The sequence below is a fragment of the Colletotrichum aenigma genome (assembly GCF_013390185.1).
Source record: "Colletotrichum aenigma strain Cg56 chromosome Unknown KSG_Cg56_contig03, whole genome shotgun sequence".
Lineage (NCBI taxonomy): Eukaryota > Fungi > Ascomycota > Sordariomycetes > Glomerellales > Glomerellaceae > Colletotrichum > Colletotrichum aenigma.
Window position 1 is genome coordinate 1441608 of NW_023500909.1, and position 19473 is coordinate 1461080.

General features: G+C 52.0%; 6 protein-coding genes across 6 annotated transcripts; 2 read left to right on the forward strand and 4 right to left on the reverse strand.

Moving 5' to 3' along the window:
• Positions 1-1325: 1325 nt before the first annotated feature.
• CGCA056_v004363 (putative glutamate carboxypeptidase) lies at positions 1326-3766 on the forward strand (the record flags this gene model as incomplete). Its single annotated transcript, XM_037319618.1, has 6 exons — positions 1326-1837; positions 1894-2099; positions 2154-2670; positions 2730-3051; positions 3104-3156; positions 3211-3766. The coding sequence occupies 6 exons, from the start codon at positions 1326-1328 to the stop codon at positions 3764-3766; spliced, it is 2166 nt and encodes a 721-aa protein (XP_037181027.1).
• A 94-nt stretch (positions 3767-3860) lies between these two features.
• CGCA056_v004364 (Satratoxin biosynthesis SC1 cluster protein 4) lies at positions 3861-5355 on the reverse strand (the record flags this gene model as incomplete). The annotated part of the gene is made up of 6 exons (XM_037319619.1): positions 3861-3865; positions 3993-4340; positions 4393-4849; positions 4904-5008; positions 5067-5248; positions 5304-5355. The coding sequence occupies 6 exons, from the start codon at positions 5353-5355 to the stop codon at positions 3861-3863; spliced, it is 1149 nt and encodes a 382-aa protein (XP_037181032.1).
• Positions 5356-9058: 3703 nt separating this feature from the next.
• CGCA056_v004365 (Secondary metabolism regulator LAE1) lies at positions 9059-10972 on the reverse strand (the record flags this gene model as incomplete). Its single annotated transcript, XM_037319620.1, has 9 exons — positions 9059-9141; positions 9187-9308; positions 9373-9510; positions 9568-9605; positions 9930-9952; positions 10007-10092; positions 10140-10171; positions 10224-10391; positions 10922-10972. The coding sequence occupies 9 exons, from the start codon at positions 10970-10972 to the stop codon at positions 9059-9061; spliced, it is 741 nt and encodes a 246-aa protein (XP_037181863.1).
• A 221-nt stretch (positions 10973-11193) lies between these two features.
• CGCA056_v004366 (uncharacterized protein) lies at positions 11194-12578 on the reverse strand (the record flags this gene model as incomplete). Its single annotated transcript, XM_037319621.1, has 2 exons — positions 11194-12325; positions 12400-12578. 2 exons carry the CDS (start codon positions 12576-12578, stop codon positions 11194-11196), a joined length of 1311 nt encoding a protein of 436 aa, XP_037180743.1.
• A 1900-nt stretch (positions 12579-14478) lies between these two features.
• Positions 14479-15233, reverse strand: laeA-9 (Secondary metabolism regulator laeA; the record flags this gene model as incomplete). The annotated part of the gene is made up of 5 exons (XM_037319622.1): positions 14479-14548; positions 14602-14665; positions 14726-14743; positions 14806-14972; positions 15052-15233. The coding sequence occupies 5 exons, from the start codon at positions 15231-15233 to the stop codon at positions 14479-14481; spliced, it is 501 nt and encodes a 166-aa protein (XP_037181031.1).
• Positions 15234-16682: 1449 nt separating this feature from the next.
• On the forward strand, positions 16683-17444 carry CGCA056_v004368 (uncharacterized protein; the record flags this gene model as incomplete). The annotated part of the gene is made up of 2 exons (XM_037319623.1): positions 16683-16963; positions 17039-17444. 2 exons carry the CDS (start codon positions 16683-16685, stop codon positions 17442-17444), a joined length of 687 nt encoding a protein of 228 aa, XP_037181034.1.
• Between the last annotated feature and the right edge of the window lie 2029 nt (positions 17445-19473).

Below are 19473 nucleotides of genomic sequence, written 5' to 3' on the forward strand. Positions count from 1 at the left end.
TGTGCTGTGCAGTGCAGCGTTGGACCTGCGGGTTGGCGGGGGACTTTCGTATCCGAGACTTTGTGTCATGCACAATTTGTGCCATGATGCTTGTACTGCGACTTGCACAACTTCATAGCTCTGACGGGCCTGTGCACCGGGGAAATCCCGCCCAAGTGCCGCTGCTCCGCCGAACCTTCGTCTTGGGCTCGAGTCTGGTCCGAGTTGTTTGACGTTGGAAGACATTGAAGTCAAATTTGTGAAGGAATAGCTTGCTGAAAATACCCAGAAACTGACTACTAAGATCGAAGGGTTCAAGTAAATAGGCTTTGGAAAAGGCTCCGTAAAATGAACATGGTATCTAGCAACGGAACAGGAAAATAATGACTCTCTAAAATCGTTACCACAAATTGTTCTCATACACATCAATGAAAGTCACATGTTTCTGATGCTTAGGTTTAACCTGTTCCTGCAGTAGCATTTTTCGTGCGTGAGTGAAGGTGTCTGGTTCGCAACTTTGAGCAGAGAAGATACTCGTAATTGTCTCTATGTAGGCTCACAGCCTCACTCGGATACTAATTTGACATAGGTAGTACGAAGCGGCGAAATTACAACCCGTTGGTTGGCTCTGATATGGGCATGTTAGAGTTTCCAAGATTGAAAAACTCAGTCAACGCTCCAGCATCTCTAGGCCTTTCTCAGGCCGGGTATTTCCATTGTGATCTATGACATTGTCTGAACGTCCGCGATCTCGGAGTCAGTTTGAAAGCCGATATTCCGCACATCTGCAGCTCCGATAACGGCACAATCATCGTGTTTTCTTCTGAGTCTAAATCAGGTGAATATCTGGTAAGTTGTTCTATGTTGATGACGGACAAATGTCGCTCTGGTGCGTGAAGACGTACGCCAAGCTTTACCCCACGCTGGACATGATCACAACCGGAATACCCCTCACCTACGACCAATCCTTCGACGATATCATCTGCAGTTAGTACAACAGAGACTGGGACGATTCTCCGCTCTTTCTCGTTACATTACATGAACGCTATACAAGATAGGAAGCTGGAAGCACGTCACGCAAGCGTGATAAGCCGGAAAAGCTGTCATCTTTTGAATCCTGCCCGGAAAGCCCATGGCCTAACGCTCAACAACCTTCGGTTGAGTTCTGCCCGGATTTTGATCATGGTAAAGGCCCATTAAAGGCCAAGATGAGGGGTTCATGGTTGCAATTGAGGCTAGCAAGCAATCTACATATAAAATCTCCGGGATAGTGACACACTTCTTGAAGTTCCGACATTGTGGAACCACCAGCCTCTTCAATTGAATGGAACCATAGCCTCTTCATGATGCGAAGAACTTTCTTGGCAGCTGGTGCCGTGTTGACTGGTGTTTATGCTTGCCAGCGTGATTGGGCGGCCCTCCACAAGCGCATCAACGATCACAAGCACCACGACCATGGACACAAGAAGCGGGATCTAGCAGTCGAGTACCCGCCATCGCTGACTGAACATGAAAGTATTCTGGTGAACTCCTTCGACAGTAAAGCTCTGGATGACTGGTCTTACTATTACACTCATGGAGACCATCTCGGAGGTCACAACCGCACGATGGCTGAGTGGACGCAGGAGCAGTGGACGAATGCTGGATGGGATGCTCACATCGAGGAGTATTGGATCTGGTACACGGCGCCTCTCGAAACGACGTTGAAGTTGAATAGACCAGACGGCAGTGTTCATGAGGTTAGCTTGATCGAGGACATGCTTGAAGAAGACTCAACCACGAGCTATCCCAACCGCATTCCAGCTTACCATGCGATGAGTGGCAGTGGCAATATCAGTGCGGAATATGTCTATGTGGGGTATGTTCTTACTTGGTCTTGCACTTTTCACAGAATGGTACTAATCGGAGTTTTAGTCGCGGCCAGCGAGCCGACTTCGAAGCCCTCAAGGATCAGGGTATCGAGCTGGAGGGGAAGATTGCCCTCTCAATGTATGGCGCAATTTACAGAGGCACCAAAGTCAAAAATGCACAGGACAATGGCATGATTGGCGCTGTTTTGTTCACGGACCCCCTCGACGACGGCGAGATCACCGTCGCAAATGGTTACGCGGCCTATCCTGGTAAGTCAGTTTCCTTGACAGGAGCTTATGATCAGAGCTAACTAACACGCCAAGATGGGCCTGCCCGCAACCCGTCAATGATCCAAAGAGGCAGCGTTCGATTCTCGTCACTTTATTCGGGTGATCCCTCGACTGTCGGCTACGCCTCAGAGAAAGATGGCCCACGAAACGATGTCACTCCGTACAACCCATCCATCCCCTCAGTACCCATCAGCATGAAAGACGCTGCCCCCCTTCTTGCAGCTCTCGATGGAAATGGTCTGTCTGCCGAACAGGTCAACCGCAGCAGCTGGGTTGGTGCTTTGCCAGACATCACTTACAGCAGTGGGCCAACGACTGGCGCGACTTTGGACATGGTTCACTTCATGAACCAGACAGTTGCACCTACCTGGGATGTAATTGGTGTCATTAACGGAACCAAAGAAGACGAGGTCCTGATCATCGGCAACCATCGAGACGCGTGGGTCATTGGAGGCGCGGCCGACCCGAACTCGGGATCGGCTGTTCTGATTGAGCTCGCGAAGGCTTTTGGGAAACTCGTTGATAACGGGTGGAAGCCTCGACGGACGATGTGAGTGGTCTCAAAGTCTAACCTAGATCGCATGGTGTACTGACTAGTGTGTCTTCAAGAATCCTTGGATCTTGGGACGCCGAAGAGTTTGGTCTTCAGGGCTCGACTGAATGGGTTGAGACTCATTTGCCCTGGCTCGTCACCAACGCTGTGGCTTATCTGAACCTGGACGTTGCGGTATCTGGCCCACGTACAGCTTTATCTGGGTCTGGGGAGATTCAAACTTTGGCAATTGACATGATGAAGAAGGTTCTGTTCCCTGAGGATTGGGATGTTGGCCCGACGTTGTACGACATGTGGTTCAACACCACCGAAGGCGAGATTCCTCCTCTTGGTAGCGGAAGTGATTACGCAGCTTTCTATCACAACGGAATCAGCGCAGTAAGTCTCCTTACCATGCGATGATTAAATCGGTTGCTAAGCGATATTTCAGATAGACATTGGCTCAGATGGAGGCAAAACTGATCCAGTGTACCACTACCATGGGTATGCAATAATGAGATCCTTATTCTTCGTTCATTAGGCAGCTAACACATACAGGCACTACGACTCCTATGCCTGGATGGCCAAATTTGGAGATCCCGGCTTCAAAATCCACCGGGTCATGGGACAATGGCTCACTCTCATTGCTTACCACATTGCCGACGATGTGATTATCCCTTGGGATCTTCCAAACGCAGGGAGAGTCCTCCGCACCTACTACGAAGACCTCAACGAGACCATCGCTGAGACCTACCCCGACCTAGACCTGGACCTGTCTCCTATCGACGATGCGATCGTGGAGTTTGAGACAGCAGCGGAGCGGATCGCTACGGTCGCCAAGCAAGCACTGGCCTTCAATGACACCGTACTCATCGACGTGGTCAACAGCAAGTACCGCGACTTCTCCCGCGGGTTCGCAAGCGCGGGGGGACTGCCCGGGCGTCCGACATTCCACAACGTGGTCAGCGCGCCGGGCCTGGACAATGGCTATGGTGCTGACGTTTTCCCTGCCGTTCAAGACAGTCTCAGTTCCGACAACGAAGAGCAGGCACATGAGTGGGTTGAGAAGAGTGCATCGGCAGTGTCCCGCGCAGCAGAGATCTTGCATATCTAGGAAGCTAAGGCATTGATTAAAACATAGGGGATGTTATTATTACAGAGATTGAGAACAACAGTTGCTTCGAACAGGCACGCTAATGGCAATCTAATCAATCTTGCGTTATAAAGGGGGTATTTATGTCAGTCACTTTTGCACACCTCTCATACTCCTGCGTTGCCTTATTCCCAGGGATCACTGAGTTTGCCGCTTCCTTTCTGTGAATCGCTGTAAAACGACGTACCTCGCTCGCTGGGCGAAATATCCATCAAGCTATCGCTGGTGGTCAGGCGTTTAAGTGGTACTCTGTCCGGCGTCAGGGTTGCCAGCGAGTCTTTCTTCGACGCGTTTGACGGGGAAGACATAGTCGAGCTCTCGGGTACGTCGTCTGTCGCAATGGTGGCGATGTCTTGAGAAACAATCTTGACGTTCCCGGAGGCTCTCGTGGACTGTCGGGTGGTGCTGACTTTGGTGACGTAAAGAAGTTCGGGAAATAGGCGCCGGGCAAGGGATCGAGCAGCGGGCATGCATGCCACGATCAGGCCAACGCAAAGCTCAGTGTGAGACCACATCGCAAGACCGTAGAAGTCATCTAAAACTCTGGTCAGTAAGAGAAGGAAGCAGTGAGAACAAATGCAACCTACACGTTGGGTTCCAGGAGTGGCTGAAGGTCGCGACGCTCTTCAGCCGAATAGCGCTGACGAACGTGATGAAGATTCCAACACCGAACATCGACATGATTCCTGCCTTCTGCCTCTTCTGAAGGTTGAGCCTGTAGATTTGAGTCGCTGGAAGCACGAGCATCCACACGTCAATCGCGATATTCAGAGCAGCATGCGATAGCGCCATGGCTGATAGGTCGATGCAGTATCCGGGATGCCTGCCGTCCCACCCATACCAGAAGTAGCTCAGAGGCTTGCATTGGTTCAGATTAACAATGACGAAGGTGATGCAGACCGCGACGTTGAAAATCTGAGTGCCCCATAAGATCTGACGGAACGTTTCGGTGATCGATCCGAAAATGCGAAGATAAAGAAACAGGATCGATGCCTTGATCGAGGCGAGGGTAACCGAGTAGACAATCTCGAATGCAAAAAAGCCCTGTGTTCTCGTCAGTACTAGTGATGACAAACACGAAAATAAGTGCAACCTTACCCGAATGAATGTTGTAATTTGATCCACGGTCAGAGTCCAAATATCTCGACCAATGCCCGCTTGCTTTGCAAGAGTCGTTGCAACCAAGAACGCAACCATCATAAGCTGCGAGCCCAGTCGTCAGTCAAACCAGTCGTACCGAAAATCAACTTTCATGACTTACATATGCGAATGATATTGTCCAGTCATCCCATCCCCAGGTCCCCATCCGCAACCACTTCGTCAACAGTCTCATTGCAAAGAATATTGTGACGGTCCCGAATAGGAAGGCCGGAACCCATGTTGCAGTGGCTCCCTCGTCGTGGTAGGTGAAGTTGCAATCTGCCCAGGTCTGGTTTTTCGTGACTAATTCCCCCGTTAGTTTCTCCTTCCGTGACACGGATTCTGAACGGCAGCCTACTGAGCGCCTGCTGTACACTGCATTGAATCCTAACACAGTGAATGACAGCCATGTTGTAATTTATGTCTCCGCAGAGACATGTCGAATTCGTGAATTCGCATGGTGTATAATCGAGGGGTTCGAATACGCAGGGCAACTGTGACGTGATGTTAACAGAGAACCCCTCACAAACCTCATTTTCACCCATGAACCCCAGAGAAAAGACCTACAGCGCAGTCGGGAACGTTATCGTAAAGGCCATACACGAGTGGTAGGCAAGCGAGAACGGACAGGGCCCAAAGCGAGGCCTTCATTGCAGCGATAATAGAGGCGTGTCGTGCGGTGATGTCGATCAGAGCATGACGAACGGGCAGGGCGCTGTGGCTCGAGGGTGCTCTGGCAGACACCAAATTTGCTGTTAGATCGCGGGGCAAGAAAAGAGAAGACGAAGGCACATTTCAGACAAGGGCGGGATGGGGTATGTAGACCACATATGTGGATAGCAGACAAGGTCCGGATCAGCCGTGGCGTACGGGGCGACGTCGTGTAAGCCACGGGAGCGATGGCGAGGTGGCTGACCGGGTGCGGAAGACCCGGCCCAGACCACTGGGGCTGTCAAAGTCATTCAAGTTCAAGCTACCATCCATGACAAGCCTAGTGTGAGCAATGCCAGCTGGGAAGCCCGGACGTGCATATGGGATTTCTTGACTACAGAAGAAAGGACGTAGGCCCACGTTATCCGCGAGCACCAGGAGACTGGTTACGCGACCGAGACTCTGGAACATCTTTTGGGCATCAGGGACGGGTCTCAGATGACAGCGGTCACGACACCAGCATATTGATCAGAGAGGGTGTGTTCGGCGATGAGCCCTCTCGGCGAGCCTCACTCCGACCCGCCGAAGCATGTTTGCGCCCTTGAATTGGCTGGAAGTCTTGATTCCAGGTGGTGAAATCCAAATGCCGGACAGGGATTGGTCGGGAGTTCTGCTTTGAAGCTACGAGCCTCTTTCGACAGTCGGCAGTTTCCATACAATCTGGGCAGGACCTCCGAGTTAGACGGCTGGCTCGACACCGTATGGGAGTACCGAACAACATGTTTTAACTGTATGCGTCACCGGAACACAGCGTGCCTCTTTTACCGTAAGCCCCCTTCAAGGCCGCTTGAGGCGCCGGGGACACAGCCAGGGCTTAGTCGCGGGGCTAGCTTCGATGGGGGCTTTGGTGGCGTACGTATTTGATCTAAGCGTGGAGAGATGACCTTGGGTGTTCCTGAAAGGAATGCGTTGGGGTCGGCAGCATTTTTCGTTTTAAGACATGGTTTCACTTACCTTTGGGAACTCAGCCATTGACAATCGTGATGTTCGGGAGTTTCCCTTTGCTTTGCGAACTTCGCGAGGACGGCGGTGCACCTTGGCGAAGACGGCGTCGAAATAGGAGTCGAGCTCCCGTTGATAACCAAGATGCTGGGACACCAGGCACGCCTTAGATGATTATCGATCACAATGGCATCGGTCAAGTGCGTAAATCGCGAAATGCGAAGGGCTTAGATCTCGACAGGATCCGAATCATTTCACAGACACGGCGTGTTTCGAAAAACGTCTTGTTTACCAGACTCGAGCATTTTGGACCCTGACAATCGTGAGAGGTACCATGTTGTTTCAACGCCGGAGCAACACGATGCATCCGACTCTGTGGTGCTGCCAGGCCCCTATCATTACGTTGCCAAGTGCTTTCGGCTGCCAGTATGATGCCATTCCACCGGAATTGGAAGCAATCTCTGCAGAGACACGCCAATCTTCGACGAAACAGTAGCAACTGGTGGCAGTGTCTCGAACTGCTCACCGGCTATTTTCAACGAACACGGCTGATTCCAGTCACTGCCTCGCACGAAAACGTGAGAGGTCTCTTGGCGGATTGCCCGAGCAGTAACAAATCCTCGGCAATCCCTCATTGACGATTCTTTGGAACGTTTGGAGCAGAAGGTGGACCGGTTTCGTGTAACGTCAATGACTTGAAGAATCTCGCCAAGAGTCAAAAGCTGGCCGTCATCCCGCCGATTCTTCAATGGAGTGCCAAGGCAGGCAAATTCTGGGCGCTTTCAGCACAACGTTTTCTCACGTTATTCACCCTGTGCATTCGGCACCAGGAGGCCCAGACTCCTTGAAGCGCTTGCGATGGAATTTGCCGCCCTTCTGATCTGGACCACGCAAAAACGTGGATATCAGCATTCACACCAGACCACGCTGTACCGACGCACCCATACATGCGTGACGCCCTGAAGGACCCTTAGTACATTCGCCGGACACATGGAGACGGAAGGTTCCATAAAAGCGACTGATTCCCGGGGGGTTGGCCGAGATGATACCCAACTGCCGGCGAACCGCCGGCGGCACTGTAGGTCGACAGGCGGCCATGACACTAGGAACACATTTGGGGCTTGATAGGTATTCTGGAAGTCTTACAACCTCGCCAACACCTCTGGAGATGGATTCTATGGTGTTGCCATACTGTTCAACATGCTGCTGGGTCTCGTTGGATTATTCTAAGCTTAATGATCCGAGCCGTTTTATACATGGAAGCACTACACAACATCACGCCGCCGCGATAAAGATGGCCTGAGGACATCGAGATGCATGACCCTGGTCTAGATTTCCGGCATTGCCTACCGTAATGACTAAGTTATTGCACCAAACTTACGATTATTAACCTCGTGGCAAAGATGTCCGGATCCGGGCATGGTAGTGGTTGACTTCTTTGACTGCCCCGCGCGCTTGTCCCGTGATCGTTGTAGTTAAGCCGGAAAATCTCTGGACTCACTAGAGCGGAACTATGCCGAAGAGTGAGCCCGGTATTCCGCAGTCATTATGGAGGGCTTGTCTGTCTGCCTCACACTTCGATCCCATCAACACCTGATTGGTTGGCTATCTAAAACAAAGCGCAAGGAAATGGTACATCGGAATTGTGTGATAGTCCTTCGATTTAAAGGATATTTGACCGGTATCCATTTGCAGTATGTTTCCCTTGGCGCGCAACAGACGAAGAAATTTTGTTCATGAACCCCTTCAGATATAGGATTGAAATTGTAGGCCTATTTACACAAATCAAATCCACCCTGGGGGCGCCCATTTCACTAGCTTTGGGTCATGAATCTTGTACCGTTTGCACTTCAAAAGGGTCACCTCAAGAACCGTTGATCTGGTGGTGGTCAAGACATCGTCCGACTAAAAAGCCAATGATGCATTAAAGGAGTATAGATAGCCGTCTGTATTTGTAAGCAAATAAATACCCTTACCGAGCGCAAGAGCTAAAGGCGAATTCGATATCATCATTTGTACTCAGGCGTGGTCTGAAGGCTTCCATTCGAGTTGGGTACATGTAATGCTTCTCGTACCATAGCAACGGTGGGTCATATCTTCCGGGTGTTCCGTACACATAGGAAGCTTTCAGACGCACCAGGAAGGCCCCTATGTCTGTGCATTCTCACTCTTCGTCTGACTCTTCGGACTGACCTTCCGGCTTTTGTCCGTAGACAACGTGGTTATCGATGTATTAGCGCCTTTACCACAAGTGACATGATTCTTGACGATCCCTAGCCGGTATACATACTGATCGAACATAGCATGGAGCGTACTGCTCTTGATCTCTTGTCGGACCTTCGCCAGCATCATAAGGACCTCCTCCTTCGTCTGCCCTAAGATATCGCAAAAGAGCTTGAGAGAAAAGGCCTGCAGCCCATCAAGGGTTTGTATCAAGTTCAGCATGCCGACCTCTTTATGTTAGGGATCCTTGGCCCAGGGACCTATGGGGCGCTTGAATTTGTAGTGCTTCACGTTCTGGAATCCAGTGTCCTTGACCCAGTCTTCCAGCTTTAGTCCGGGACAGCCAGTCCGACCCATAGACTCACAAGCGTCCACGAACTGCTTATTCCACTTGCGTGTTATATGCTCCTCGGTGTAGGTTCCGTCGTCGGAATAATACTCCGAATTCAGATCTTGGAACTCGGCCCAGCCCCCAGGGTTGAGATATCTGAAAGCTCACCACACTTAGATAAAGCCTTGTTTCTGAATCCGCAGGGAGAGTCAAAACTTACTTGAAGACGTTGCGAACCAACTTGGGCCAATCAGCGATAGAGACAAGCATGTGTCGGACGAATACGTAGTCGTATTTTTCGACTCCAGCCCACAAACTCTCGACGTCATCGATCTCGAACTTGACATTGGAGGGGACCCTAAGTGTATCAGTCTTAGTTCTGAACTCATACTAGTTTCCAGTCGTAATGCATTACCATCCGGGCTGAATAGCACTCAAGTCGTTGCCGATAATCTAATTTTGTTAGCAATAATGCCATGAGCCTAACCCCTGGAGCACTTAACCTCGGCGTTTGGGAAAACGTCGGCCATTTCAATCGCCCCTATACATTTCAAATCATCCTCTTGCCATCACTTCGACCGAAATAGCGGTCAATACTCACAAATACCGATCCCTGTGCAAATGTCAAGTATCCTCTGAATCTTGTCTTTCTCAAGCGGTGCTAGATAGAGTCTGTTTCCGATGGCCTTCACTGCCGTGGCATGGGTCCTTCCAAGCGCTCCATCTCCAGCTGCAATTATCAGGAACGTGCGAGGCCTTATTGTAATGACAACTTACATCGTCATTCGGAAGTACGTAAGCTACTTTGAGGTTAGAGAAATACGCAGTGATCACGTCTCAAAACCGAGACTCACTTCCTCGGCGAAAAGCATGATATCTTCGTCCGTAGTCTACTGGATAGTCAACGATGCTTGATGAAAGCGATTTCGTGTATGTGGTGCTGAGATGGTCAGCGAAATAAAGCGTCATTAAACCAAGCGCTTTTACATTCGCTCGTCGATCGAAGAGCTGTCGTCATCCTATTGCCGTCAGAATTTTGATTTACAGCTCCGACTGCATGGGTGCACTTACGGTGGCGTCATCAACCTCGAGCGGTGCTGGCTCAACTGTCGAAGGTTCTTTCGGCACCGAGGCTGCCTCTATCTCAGAAGAAGGGAGTTTGGCGGCAGATACCGGATTCTGCGCAGGCGCTGGAGCGCTATGGCCGGGAGGTTCGCTGGTGATTCCTATACTTGAGGCCTGACGTTGCAGTTCTGGATATGACAGACGCCAATTCTTTGGTGGAGGATCGAACGGCAATGAGAAAGAGAGAAGAAAGCAAGCGATCAACAACCGGAGAGAACGTTCTTTTGAGCATGTAAATTTCTTAACCAACGCATCGACTAACAGACCCGCTGCTGGCACGGCATGAAATCCGACCAAACATATCACGATTTGCTTGCATCCGGGTTCGCTGCCGCTGCACCAACAAGGACAGGATTGCCTTTTGGGACCAATGAAGAAGGATTTTCATGCAAGTTGTTTTCAATCTGAACGTCGATTTGGGCAACACATCCGCTTGACTGCGCAACTTCCCCTCTTCGCCAAGATTGTGTGCGGGTTTGCCGACGCAGGCCTCATGATCGTGCCGGAATTCGTGCCCGCCTCCGCGACCTACCGCAGCTTTATATTGCGGCGCTTTAACCGCCAAGTTCATACGCTGCTGTGGCGTCTTGCTTCCACTGGCTATAATGAGATCTCAGGACAGCGTTTTATTTTGATTCTCTCACTGAGCAGTATAGCAATGATTCGAAACCATACTCATTGTCTGTATCTGACATTGCTGTCCCGCCGAATAAACCTCCGTCACAAATGAAGGTGATCTGCGTCCCCGGAGCTTCCCAAGAAAGATGCCTAACATGCCATAGCCCACAGATGTCAAGCGTGTTGCTGTGGCCTCTTGACAGTCAAAGCATGCTTTCTAGTAATGAGATTCAACTCTTCCACACCACTCGACAAAATGAGAACAAAAGAAAGCCCTGCTCTGGTGGATAGTTCTGGCTTAGCACTCAGTGGTCTCAAATGCTCCTGTGGTGAAAGTGCCCGCACCAGTGGTGTCCAGGCGAAGGAAGCTCCTGTCCGGCACAGATCCTCGCGAGTTGTACCCAACTTGAACGGAGAAGTTGTTACCGTTCCGCAAGTTTTGAACACCGACAGTTGCACTCTCGCCCTTATCGTACGTAGTGTAGTAACGGTAAGTGACAATGCCAGGCTGGGCCTCCTCAAAGGTGGCGGTGAAGTGGTAGAATTGGCTTGGCTCGCCGAAGTGCACGGCCACCCACTCGAAGGTGACGTTCCGGCTGCCAGCATCGGAACCAAAGACCTGGTATTGGACGGCTTGGCTCGGGGTCTGGATGTACAGGTCATCCCAACATGGCAAAATGGAAACGGGCGGAATTTCACTGGAGGGAAGCGGCTCGTTACTGTATTCACCAGAGCCAGAGTAAAGCGAGAGAAACCCGTTGCTGCTGGCATAGACGGTCGTTTCATACGATCCGAAAACGCCGATGGGGAAGGGAAGTAAGGCGCTCGCGAAAAGATCATCGCCCCCAGAGATCAGAGAAGTGGGACTGGGCAAGACGGTAGTAGGAGTGCAGGTGCTGCCGATGCTGACAGTAGTGCTGTCGGCCGAGGGAGTAGTAGAGGTGGAGGACTCGACAGGCGTAGCGGAGCTGGGAGATGGGGTCTCGGTGGCTGAAAATCCTGTACTAGTCGACGTGTCTGTGGATGATGCCTCTGTGGAAGACACCTCCGTAGAGGAAGCCTCCGCAGAAGACTCCACAGACGACACCACTGCAGACGTGATTGTGGATGTCCGAGTTGAAGAAGACACTTGAGTGATCGTGACGAAAGACGAAGAGCTCTCTACAGCCGAAGAACTCTCTACAGCCGAAGAGGTGACAACAACCGACGAGCTCTGAGCACTGCGGGTAACTGTAACAACCGGAGCCGCCGCTGTGACGGTGACGGTTGTAGGCAAGACGCCGGAGAAACATTGACAAGCCGACCAATACGCGGATGCGTCGGCGCAAGCGCTCGCGTAGGCGGGGACAGCACCGGTGATGACAGGAGCTGCCTGTCGGGGCGCGTGAACGTTGCGACGGGCAACTTGGTTCGCAGTGACGGTCACAGCCCTTTACCTAATATTAGCTTCTGTCATGAGAACGCAGAATCATGCGTGCAGCGGTTATTAGGACAGAGGACTTACCCTGGAGTGACGGTGACTGTGGTGGACACGAAAGCTTCACACAGTGACTGTCGGGCTGCGAAGGGAGGGCTCTGTCGGGCTGTTCCTGCGACCGCGCGACCACAGTTATTGTTACAAATGGCTGCGGACACAAGCGAGGGAACGCCAATGAGGGCAACGACGACCGAAAAGGTCTTCATGATGGCGCAAAAGAATGGATGAATGTCAAGACGTAAAGAACTGTAAGTCGATAGGTGAATGAGTGGGCCGAAAGACTATGTGTAGATGAATTGATGAAGGGAGGAAAAAGGGCGAGGTGCCCTCCCTTTAAATAGTTTATACCATGGAAGAACTTTCTGGCCGTGATGTTTTGGCCGGTCATCCTCAGCCAGGGATGGAGACTTTGAGAAACACGACAGAATGCTTTAGCCTTACGGCTGAATCGACATGCGTCGCGCTGCCCTCGAAACATCTTGACCAAGGGCTAGCTGAGGAGTCATGGTTAAGTCTGTCCCAAGGAATTCATTTGCCTTCATTTCGGAGACTTCAAGGCAAGCTACGCGCCCAAACACATTAAAAGAATGCGTATAGCTTTCAGCCCTGCGAAGCCCGATGCTAGGATGATTGACACATGCTGATGGTGACATCAATCTAGCGGAGCGACCCGAATAACCTTAAAAATGACCTCACACATAGGACTCTAGGCGAATCTCTGGGTTTCGGTGTTGCGAGAGGTGGCTTTCTAGGGGGGCGGCTGAATGCACCTCCTAGCCTTAGCCCCGTCAGCGTCGTTCGACTCTACATTCTTAGACGCTTCCCTGAAACTGTTCAGAGACCTATGCGATGCCACACCACGCATTGAAAAAAGTTTGAAAGGCAGTCACGCACGTCAAGGCTTCTCTGATGCCAGAGAACGAAGCTGAAAAATGAGCCTGCCACTTTTGACTAACTCATCGAGCGCGCCATCTCAGGAACTTGTGGATAGGTTGCCGGTATGGAAGAAAATTGAGTCCGGAATAGGTTGTATGTGGTTACTTTCGTGGCGAAGATTGGGTTTCAGGTATCACCTCAGCTAGTACAAGCAAATTTCCGCAGGTCATGTTATGGACTGGTAAATGGACCCTTAAAAGATACATTCTGACAACAGGCCCTTGACAAGGCTGCCTGCGGCTTCAAGATATTGGCCCTACAACGTCATATAACCCTGGTCATGCGGGGACCATCACGGCTCTCTACATATTTCAACGGCAAGCGGCAGTGGCCTCCCTGGGAAGATAGAAACAACGAAAGAGCCCGAGCATCCTTCCGCCGTGGGATTAGAACTGTGAAAGGAGTGGTAATGTTCAATATTAGAACCTGAAGATTAAACCCATGATGTAGAAAAATGAACGGAAGTGCCTCTGATATTGATATCGATAAATGAATATTCCATCGCTATGCCGCCTTTTGCCCGACCCAAGAACAAAACACCATATATGTATGCACGCTGTCATCATTCAATGCCTCTCTCACTTCTGCCAGTAATCCCTGGATCTGAGTCTCCGTCATTCCCAAGCTCGAGAACGGTTTCACACCTGCTGCTCCCAGGAAATCTGCGCACACCTGACGCATTTGCCCTCCCACGTGCTGCTGTAATTCGTTGTCGTGAGCCCAGGGGCCGATTGGTATCTTGTACGTCCGGCACTGCACATTTATAAACCCCGCTTGGTGCAGGAGTTCTCCCGTCCTTGCTGCTATTCGAAGGTCGCATGCCGCTCGCTGTTGAGCCGTCTGCAGATGTGCCCAAAATTCGGTGACGGGAAAATCATCCGGCATTGTGCCATCGTCACATGACAAGACGGCATTAAAGTCTTGGGTTTCTATCCAGCCCCCTGGTTTTAAGTGACTGGAGACAATTGTTAGATGTGGGGGTGATAATATGATTAGATACAGAAGAACCAGAATAAACTAACTTGTACGCCTTATCTAGTATCATTGAAGCATCGGCTATGTATGGGAGGAAGTCTCGAGCATGTATGAAGTCGAAGTCATTGCTTATCTGATAAAGCATAGCATGAGAGACGGCCTCCGGCATGCAATTGGTAAATTCTCGTGAGGGTTTCAGGTACTCACAGGATCCACCCACTCGTCTCCAATGTCGTCTATTAAAAAGTCCACGTTTCCTGGAATCCTAAATTGTGTGAGTGGCTGTCCTCATGCAAACAATATCCAGACATCACTTACATGTCTGGTTGTATTGGAGACAAATCTACGGCGACGACCTGCGCCCCAGGATATGTGTCTGCGACTAGATTGGACAAAATTTAGTCCCAAGATGCAACAGGCCATTAACGAAGACTCTTGTTACCTTCAATAGCCCAGACGCCTACAGTGATATTGAATGTCAGCTCATGTCGCAAACACTTCACACACTTTGCTCTCACTTACCTACGCCGGTGCCTAAATCGAGAATCTTCTGCGGGTGGCTCCCGATCGGCGCATGGAAACGTCGGCCCTCGGTCACACGCGTAATCATATCGTGCTTCAGATATTCTCTTCCCTGCTCGACCATGTCGTTCGGAAAGGGGTATTTCCCATCTCTGTAGCGGTGATACCTGTTGGCTTCCATCAGCTCGAAGACTCCAGGCAACAGGCGGTGAAGTCTGAACGTGCGCCGAATGGGAATCTTCGTACCGTCTGCCTCCGTAATGAACATGGTTCTTTATTGACGAAGTCATAGACTTCCACCCGTCCGGCTCCGCGCTGAACAGGAGGTAGTCGTCATCGTCGCCGATGCCCTCGTCGTCGGCGGGTGAGTTATTTGCAGTAGCGTGATGTGGCGAGTGGTGTCTCTGATTGACGGCAGAGGAGGACATGCTCTCGTCGCGGGTTTGAGGCTAGCCAGAAAACAGTACGAAAAAAAAGTAAAGAGCCCAGGGCCCCGGGGAAGAAGAGTGGTTTGACGAAGTTGGGGCGGCGGTGGAGCTTCTAGAGGAGAGCGGGCAAATGCGACGGAGAGGCAAGCTTTCATCATTGAGTCGGGAGGACGGGACGCGCCGAGCCTCTCCACTGCTAAGCGCTTCGGGCCCAACAAGAGAAATGTCACGCGACCTGCAGCCCTGATTGGTTATGCCTCATCTATCTGATGGGGCATAACCCACTCGCCTCCTCACGCCTACCAGTTTTTCCCAAGGCTGCTCGCCGCATGTTGGTCCCAGTGGGTGGCGCGAGCCGACATTCCGTCACTGGCGGTGCTCCCTTTTTTGACGCGCAAACACGCAAAATTCGTGTTGGTGCCAATGTGGGTGGGAGCATACAACCCCGGTGTGGATACGGAAAGGTGGTGTAGCAATCTTGTCGTGACAAATGTATGGGGGTTTGCTGTAGTCGCAACGTGTCTGGCCTGTCAATTTCAAATTGCAACGGGCCCTTCCGTTGGCCGCATTCACCCATGCTTGACACTCCCGAACGAACCGATTGCAGAGATGGAAGCACGCTCTACTCTAGTGTAGCCCACGAGCGGGACCAAGCGCCGGTTTCCTCGGGGCCGGGACAGTGGCCCCGCCGCGGCGGACGGTCCCCGTGGGCCGCCGAAGTCGCCGGGCTTATGCATCGAGGGTCCGGACAAACCACCGTCACGGCTATCCATATGGTGTGCTCGAAGGAAGGGTCCAACGTCTGGTACCAGTTTCACCGACATCACCAAAGTTTTCTTCAACATTTAATCCCGGTAGTCTATAAGCGGCACAGCTCGCTGAAATGTGACGCGAAGAGTCATTTCTGGCCCCCTGGCCAATAGTCTCTCGTGGCGCAGCTTTGGCGAGATTGCTCCAACCTCAGAATTACAGAGGGGAATTCCTTGGCATGCAGCCTGTTTTGTTGTTTGTTCAGCGTGTTGGACCAACATGCTGCACCTACTGCAGAGCGCCAACACCGCTGCAGTCTTCCAACAACACCAACACCGGGCGGCAACACAGCCCAGGATATTCGGTCTTCCACGCGACTTTTCTTACCGCATCGTCACTAACTGCACAGAGCCAACCAACCGTGCCCGCCTGGATGAACAGCGCCAATCAACGTCCTCGCCGTCTGACAGATCGGGGCGGAGCACGAGGCCTCCATTCCGCCCCGGGCGGGAGGTCATTAAGAGAGGGCAGAGGACCGAAAACGCTGCTGTCCCGGGCGCTCATCTGATGCCAAAGTACCTAGAGATAAGCATAAGATATAACGGCATCATCGTCTAGTAGCACGTTCCAAGCTGTGAATGTCGAAACGTCCAACGCAAAAGATAGAGACTGAAACTGAAACTGCTGTGGCTGTACAAAATGATGTTTCTGCAACAACTTGTACTCCTTGCCGCCGCCGTTGGCCTCGTCAGCCCGGTCGCAGCCCAGTCGTCGACAAAGACGGAGAAGTCGACCGTGTGGCTGCCGCCGCGCTCCACACGCGCCGGCGAAAACATTTACGCGTCCGTCATCACGGCGGCTCCGTCCTCGACCGAGTTCCTGTTGGCATGCACGTCAAACTTTCGATCAGCGGCGTCGTGCTCGCAGTTCAGCGGCGTGACGCTGACCTACGGCAACAGCACCATGAAGATCGGGTTCAGGTAACACGCCGCAACATCCGCTCTAGGCAGCAGCGGGTTTTCCAAGGCAACAAGGAACTAACATTACCTGAAAAGATCTGAAACATTCGACTGCACGCGAGGCTCGACGGCAAGATGCTCTGTTGGTGGCGCCAACAACGCCGCTGCCGCCGAGACAGTTCTCTCGAGCTCCGAGTCTGCCTCGTGGTCGACGGCGATCACCATCATTGGCGGCCACGACAAGTTGAACAGCGCGAAGAGCAAGACATCGTCAACGTCAACAACGCCTGCATCGGCAGCGACGTCAACAGCCAATGGTGTGTGCAAGCGCGCGACGACGGGCGATGTTGACGGCGGCACCAACAGCGCGACGAAGCCCAAGACCAACCACAATAATGGCGATGATGGTTGTTCTGGCGCCAACAGCAATTTTGCTGGGCTACCAACGATAATGGCTGGTGTTGCATTGGTTGTCGGCGTCGCCGTAACCATCTACTTGTAATGAAGAAAGAAACAACGCGCAAAGATCAGTGAGAAATGGCAATGGAGAGAGAATAAAGTTGCGAAGGAGTTTTCTCAGTTGATGAGATGATCATGGGCAGAAAAAGAGACGGGGAGTGGGATGACCATGCAGATAACAGTGAGCTGTTATTGATGGACATCCGTCCCTGATCATTTCCGTCCTCTGGCCCATGGTCACGAGTCTGTCGCTTCTTTGGAGGATCTATCCGGTTCATGTTGCGTTTGCGGATGACTTTTGGTGGTCGATATAGGCATGGTTTCAGAAGCGAGTACGACGAACAGGCTATGAGTTTGTATGTTGAATGAGAGTACGTATGTATGTATGCCCTAGGGAAGTTGCCTTTCTCAGCGCTCACATCAGGGATTCGCACGATTCAAACAATAATGACACACATATGACAATCCGCCTGGCCCCAAAAATATGCCACCCCGCAGCGCTTAACCTTTGAGGGGGCGACGAGCCGTTTCAGTGTCCCTCGGCCCCTGGGCGGGTTTTGACAGGCATTTGGGCCGTTGGATGTGGTGGGGGAAATGCGCAAAAGGACCGGAAAAGCAGGCCAACGCGGGGGATCCAGTGTTTACGGTAGGCTCAGGCTGCACTAGCGACAGTTAAGCAAGTAGCGCGTCTACCTTGTTTTCTTAGTCTCCTGGCTTCCCGAAAGTCTGTTGGGGGCAAATGCGAGGTTGGTTCCTGAATCGCCAGAGGCACCCTTGTTCCTCTTACCGACCGGACCTGCGGGCGTCTTCGAATGACAGTCTTCGTCATCGGCGACTCGTCCACCGTGCTCGGGAGGACGTGTTCCCGTCCAAACATCTAAGATTGGGCTTATGCCGTGTGCGGATGCCGTCGGGATGAGGTGTTCACCTGAGTGTCAGTTGATTCACTTGACAAGTTGTCAGAGCTGACGTCAAAGAAAGTTTCGCGACATTGGCGCAAGATGGGACGAAATGTAAGAATATTCTGCCTAGCCAAACGCGCATCAGCAGGCCCAAAGAATCTCGTCTTTCGGTCGTCGCGTTTGGGATCTCCGTGGGATCACCGACACAGGGTAGAGAGCTCACTCCAACTCGCATCTCTCGCATCATCCAGGCGGTGACGAAAGCCGGTGGTGAGCCAACCCCGCCAGACCGACGTCTCCAAGGCTCTTGTGATGAGGAAAGAAGAAAAAAAGAATGGGCATGACAGATGTGGGCACGGACGAAGCTGATGCCGTCCCAATATTGTCCTCCACAGCGTCTGAAGGTTAAGCTTGGCAGTATGAGGCAAGGGTCGTGAAACCCCCCTGGTGGTGGGGAAGCTCGGAGCCTTCCCGCCAACTCAATCAACCAACAGTCGACTTCCGGAACTCTTCTTTGTTATTGACGGTTTGCGAGTGCATCTCCCATTGGGTGCTACAGCCGGATCAGATAGTAGGAGACCCGGGACCCTGGGATGGAACAATACCGCTAAGTGTCGGAGCTCGAGGCCGACTTGGCTTGGCTTATCGCCAAGACCGTCCCTCGAAAGGGCCCCAGTTTCTCGTAGCAGCGCCTCCGTCTCAACCCCGGGCCCAATCTTTTCACCTCGTCCATGATCCATCCCCCCCTCTGTCGTTCATGTCAGCCACTCAGAGACCCCTTTTGCACCTTAACACAACTCCACAGAGCCTCACGAGCCTCAAAGTTGTAACGACAGGCGCTCAGGCAGGGCATTCCCTGTCGCGCACGCCAGATCCGGTCGTCAGTTAGCTTCCCGATCAGGCCTAGCAGAGGCAGCCGCAACATCTTGGCAGCTTCATCGCACCCATGCGTCACGAACTCTGGAACCTCCTTCGAGGCTGGCGGGCTGACCTGCAGCCTCTGAGATGACATATTCGCGACCTTGACGTCTCAACCGCCCTTCCGAACCCTGCCATCCCATCTTGAGTCCATTGTCTGAGTGGTGCGCATTCAGCGGCCGCTGCGACCATGGCGACTGCGACAGCTGGGGCACATCAGATCCGAGGGGAGAGGGGCCGAATGGAAGCACT